The 6000-nt window shown below is 38.0% G+C and overlaps 1 protein-coding gene across 6 annotated transcripts in view; it reads right to left on the reverse strand.

Moving 5' to 3' along the window:
* The window catches only part of ELF2 (E74 like ETS transcription factor 2), a 93008-nt gene that overhangs the window by 68835 nt on the left and 18173 nt on the right, over positions 1-6000 (reverse strand). For all 6 annotated transcript variants that reach the window (XR_002829479.1, XR_002829478.1, XR_002829480.1 and 3 more), the window contains exons 2-3: positions 4433-4517; positions 2255-2494 (exon numbers count right to left, since the gene is read on the reverse strand). Coding sequence is in view for 3 of the 6 variants with exons in the window: in XM_014455105.2 (XP_014310591.1) it covers positions 2255-2329 (75 nt within the window). In the remaining 3 variants the exon portion in view is untranslated. The remainder of the gene's footprint in view (positions 1-2254; positions 2495-4432; positions 4518-6000) is intronic.

A 6000-nucleotide genomic window follows, 5' to 3' on the forward strand; every position in this document is an offset into this window, starting at 1 on the left:
CACTTTTTATACATTTATTTTTTCTTCAGATTTTAGAGTTACAATTATAAAATCTTGAAGGTCATTTTTTCCACCCACCCTATATTTTACAGTATGGATATTATACACTACTATATATTATAGATATATTCCTGAAAAATTGCTTGTAAGATAAAAATGTATCTTTCAGCCCTAGCCAGCTTGGCTCAGTGAATAGCGTCTGCCTGAAGGGTCCCGTCAAGGGTTCAATTCCAGTCAAAGGCACATGCCCAGGTTATGGACTCCATCCCTCTATCTCTCTCTCTCCCTCTCCCTTCCTGTCTGAAATCAATAAAAATATATGTCTAAAAAAATTTTATCTTTCAAATGTCACTATCTCCAAAACTCCCTTTGTAAAATGAGAATATTTTCCAGGTATTAATGGCTTTTCTTTCTTCCTGGTATTCTCTTTCCCCAGATGTTTCTATTGCCCAATCCCTTACTTTATTTAAGTCTAACTAAAATACCACCTCTTCTGAGAAGCCTTCCCTGACCACCCTAATTAACATATCCTCTACCACCTCTCCATCTCTAGTCCTGATTTATTTTCACAGCCATTCTGAAGTATTTTATCCCTAATGCCTAGAAAATTACTTGACACAGGTAAGTAGTCAGTTAATATTTGTTGAAGAAAACGTTCCCCAAGAATAGTTTACCCCACTCTGGTGTAATACTACTTAATATGCTTGTGACCACCCTGTAAGGCTACCACATAAATCATTAGTCAAAAATACCTTGGTAAAATGACTATATTTATCAGATTCTCTCTTTCATAATTAGTTCTCTAAGCCAAGAACACCTGGGATTCCATGTAAAGGAAGAAAAATATGAGTCTTGCTTATATTTATATGGAAGTAAACTATTGTATTCTTTTCCATAGTGACGGTACCCAATCAGCACAAGGTAAATATATTCTGCCTATTGTTGTCGGCATCTCCCTTCATAGGGTTCAATACCAACAGAGAAAAACTATTAATACAAAGAGAAAGCTCTTGAAGAAGCAGCAATAAATGGTTTGGGTGGTATGGATGGAAGTTCCCCAGGTCCCTGATCTCTGGTGAATCACACCTGAAAGTGATCCTACAGAAAGTAAATCTTCAAGGAAGAAGTAGACATTGATCACAAGAATAAAGTATGTTCTGTAGCTGTGGCTTCTCTTAATGGACTTTGAACCAGTTTTAGATTCCTATACGACAGGAGCATCTGAGTTACCAAGTCCATTGAGAACCAAGGAAAAGTAGTAAGCTTCGCTTTATCTCCTTCCCACTGAATTTGCACATCGCTATCTTGGAAGACTGACAGACACCAAGCAAGTCACCAGGCAAGCAAGAAAAAGAACCCAGATTGCAGAACACACAGCCTGATGCCCTAACTTGTTTCTCAGTCATGTCACTATACCACTATGCTGGTACCGAGTACCAATAACAGCAGTATCTTTCACAGACTATAGAGAAAACAGATTTTCTAAATACAGTAAACTCTCTATTTTCCCACCTCATGTCTGACCAAATATTTGTCCATCACTGTGACAGCATTATTGTATTTTAATTTAGCTCCTTCCCATTGGCGGTAAAAAAAAGCCAGGCCCTGGAAATTCATGTATCTCTGGTACTATTATTTTTCTATTCCCATCTCTGATTCTTTAATGTCATCAATAACATGAAAATAACCCAAAACGCTAATAATGTAAAAAATTCTACATGTATAAAATTTCAAAACCTAAATTTTTCTGATTTACAAATTATCTAAAGTCTTAAATACACACATGTATATATATAGGTTATGTATATATACATATATACATAGTAAATTAAAATATGATGTATCCTCACACTGAATTAGATATAAAAAAACAAAAAACAAAGATGTCAACTAAAGGAGATACAAAATTCTAATTTAAGATGAATTTAATTTAGGCACAGTATATACCTATAGACTCTATAATACAATAAATTTTAAAGTCTCTCGCTCTCAACTAATACTACAGTATTCTCTCTTTCAATTTTTTCCTCCCAGTTCATTCCAACATATACATGTTCCAACAACTCAGGTGAGTCCAGCAGTACATTCCCTCAACCTTCTATTACCTAAATTATATAAAGACACATGATATGTACATGTACAATTTCAATCATACATTTCTACTCTCAAATACCTGTTTCTCATTAATTTCAAAACTAGTTCACGCACTGAAGTCTATGAGCAAAACAGTAACATAATACATTGGGTGCCTAACCTCTTGATTCTCTACTCCACTGCTGGAAAGCTCCAAAACAGAACCTCCTCCACTGTCAACCACAGCTGATGTCATTGTATATTCCCTGAGGAAGCTTGAAAACGCTATTAATCAGTGCAATTAAAGGTTCATGGATGATTGCCAGTGTTATAGGTTTGCATTATCATATCTTAAAAGTCAATAGAGGAGTGGAGTAGATGTCCAGCAATCCAATCTTCTAAAGATGATTAACCAGAGAGCCTAAAAAGAGGAAGAATTTGAAAAGTTATTAAAAATGTATAGGAAAGATATAAAGCACAACCTATTTTGCAATCTAATTTTTAACATTTGTATAAACTAAAAGGATATATGCTTATACAGCCCTGTGTCAAAAGAGGGCAGTAATGAGCATTCTACTTTTTAGCATTGCCAAGTTCACTGAAATTAAGTTCTTACCAAGCTACTGCACATTCATGACATTATGATATTTATATTCTAAGAGATAAAATGCTATAACTTTCTATCTTTATGAAGATGTTCTTTTATTCCTGAAATATTTTCATAGATATTTTAAAAATCTTTTATGCATTAAAAACATGAAATGTGCTGGACGGAGACAACTTCTAAAATTATTTGCCTATATGACAAATCAAAAGATTTATTGGTCTGTAAATATTTCACTGTTCTTCTTTGGCTCATTTAGTTTATTTATCTGAATAATTAGAATTGTCTTTTGCTATGGCAGCAATCTAATTTTGTGGTCACATTTTGAATACTCTACAAGAACTATAAAACATTATTTTGAATAGCTTATATTTCAAATAGAGTAGTTTGAAAATAAAGTAGTGAAATCACTTGGAATGCCTTAAACATTACTTTATTATTCTTTCCTCAATAATGTTTTTGCTATTGGTTCAATATGCAATATAGCAAATGGTTTCAAGTAAACATAATTCAGTTTTCCTCAGTAGGGATGAATTTCAATATGTACACCATCTAAATTTATGCATTAGATTATTCCTAAAAAGTTACACTTCATTTGATTTTGTAAATGTAAAATTTTTCAGAGAAATTACAGATTTATTCCTAATAGGATTTTTCATATAAAAATTAAAGAATGCAGAAAAACTAAGTATAAAGAAAAAATACATTTCTAATAAATCATTCCATTAATATTATATCCTCTATTAAGTTTAACTACTGGTACCATGGAAATGTGGTAGAAACTATTTCCATAAACTCCTACAAGCAAAATAAATATCTGGGGAGGGGGGCAGAAATTTCACCTCATTACCTAAGACCATTCAGTACTATTAGTCTCCTTTTTTATCTTATCAACAGAAATGGAGGAAGTATTTGTATCTTAATAAAAAAATAAGAAAAATCCACAGCCCCACACACTGAAGCTCACCATTATCATATAAGGAAATAACTATTTTCAGTTTCTGTTTTCTAAACATCCTAATATATAAAAACCCAGGGTCCATCACATCCACAAAGACCAGAAGCTCGACCTAACACCCAGGCTGCGCGCCCAGCAGGCTCTGGTGGGTGGGGACTTGTGGCAGTAGAGACGGGGGAAGGGGGATGCAGGGCCAGCACTCACACTCACTCACAACCGCACACACGCACAGACACACACAGCGCCCACCAGCTCACAGCCTTTTCTCCCTTTCTTTCCCTCCCTCCCAGCTCATGCTCGGAGCCTCTCTCAGAATGAGGAAACAAAACAGACTGGGCCTGAAGAGGTCTGGATGGAAGGGAGGGTGGGCAGAGGGTGGAGCGGCCCCCACTGGCCCAGCCCCCTCCCAGCAGGGAAAGAGGAAGAGGGAGACAGGGAGGCCTGGAGGACTGCTAAGAAAAACAAAGAGAGACAGAGACTGGGCGAGATCAGGCTGGCAGGGGAGGGCAGTTGGGGGCGAGATCAGGCTGGCAGAGGAGGGCAGTTGGGGGCGAGATCAGGCCGGCAGGGGAGGGCAGTTAGGGGCAATCAGGCAGGTGAGCAGTTAGGAGCCAGCAGTCCCAGATTGCAAGAGGGATATCTGACTGCCGGTTTAGGCCCGATCCCACAGGCGGACATCCCCCAAGGGGTCCCCAATTGGAGAGGGTGCAGGCTGGGCTGAGGGAACCCCCACCCCCACACGAATTTTGTGCACCGGGCCACTAGTATAGATAATAACATAAATAAATTTTACTTACAATTTGAATGTTAAGTAGTCTAAGCATCCTTCACTATTTTCACAACTTGGCAAGAGCTAAAACATAAACCAGCAGTTCTCTGGAACTAGTAGCAGGGGGAAAAAGACAGTATTAATATAACTTTATTAAAAATATTGTTACCCAAAGTAAGTGTAATTCAGACAGTATGTACTTATTACAAACCATCTCCAAAGCCTAATAATACACATTATATAATACATATAATAATAAATTCTTTCTAGGGTATTGAGAAATCAGAGGTTTTTATCAAACTTAAAATTGCAAGTCACCACTAAATAACAATTACTAAGTATGGACAGATTCAACATACACAGCCTATGCCTCATATTAGGGCTTATATTTCAAGTGGCTACAGGATATAATCCCTGATCCCCAGGAATATAAAATGAGGTTTTTAAAAACTAACCCAAAAAACTACTGTAAAGCAATGTTGATGATCTATTATTGCCTATTAAGTCACCTTCCTCCTGCTCTCTCACCTTCCAAATTTACATTCCAGACACATCCAAACATCCAGACCCTCCTCAAAAGCCCTCCTCCTTTCAAAGGCTAATCCACTGACCTATGCCCTGGAGCTCAGCCCTTGCTCCATCAATTATTTCCTCTTCTTCCCTAACCTTATCTGTTTTAACACTGGGTCCTCTCCCTCAATGTCTAAACATTTACAAGACTCCCTCATCTTAAACATGGAGCAGTCCTCCTCTGCTGGAAAGCTCCAAAACAGAACCTCCTCCACTGTCAACCACAGCTGATGTCATTGTATATTTCCTGCGGAAGCTTGATCCTGCATACTCCTCCAGCTACTGCTTTGGGCCCTTTCTTGGATAATGTTCTAGAAGAAAAGTCTTCTATACTCTGTCTCCACTTCTAATTTCTCAGGTACTCCACCTTCTATGGAAGTTAGTCATCAATTACCACCAACTGAAAGTTTTACTAAATTCTGGTTGTCCAATCCAATGGACACATTTCTGTCTTCATAGGACGTAAGGGCTCTGAAGCATTGACACTGTTGCTCATACCCTCCTTGACACTCTATCCAGAATTTATTTCTCCCTCTCTAGCTCCTCCTTTTCAATTTCCTCTTACAGACTCACCCCTAATTTTCAAGGAACTTGGAGCAAGGCTACAATGGAAATCCATATATCGTATATGTAACTATTTTAAAAGTTATAAATCAAGCTAACAAGCTATTAAATTATTATTCTATCTTCCCATACATATTTTTATAGAATCTAAAAGGCTAAGTTCTGATTTGAACTTCTCAGACTCCCTCAAGTTCTATGGGGGCATGGGAGAACCATACCCGCCCCCCCCGCTCCCCCCCACACACACACCTGGCCTGCAGCCTGTCCCTTTTTCTCTTCCCAACTTTGGCTCCACTCCATACTACAAGAAGCCACATATACATACAATTAGCATCCCAACCTCTGGCCACATACCTGCAAACTGCTACCCTTTGGCCATCCCTTAGACTACAGTCAAGAGAGGAGAGGATCAGAAAAGAGGCCTGTGAAGGGCGACATGGGCAGGGGTTCAAATACTCAGAA

This window comes from Myotis lucifugus, unplaced genomic scaffold, assembly GCF_000147115.1.
Source record: "Myotis lucifugus unplaced genomic scaffold, Myoluc2.0 scaffold_1, whole genome shotgun sequence".
Lineage (NCBI taxonomy): Eukaryota > Metazoa > Chordata > Mammalia > Chiroptera > Vespertilionidae > Myotis > Myotis lucifugus.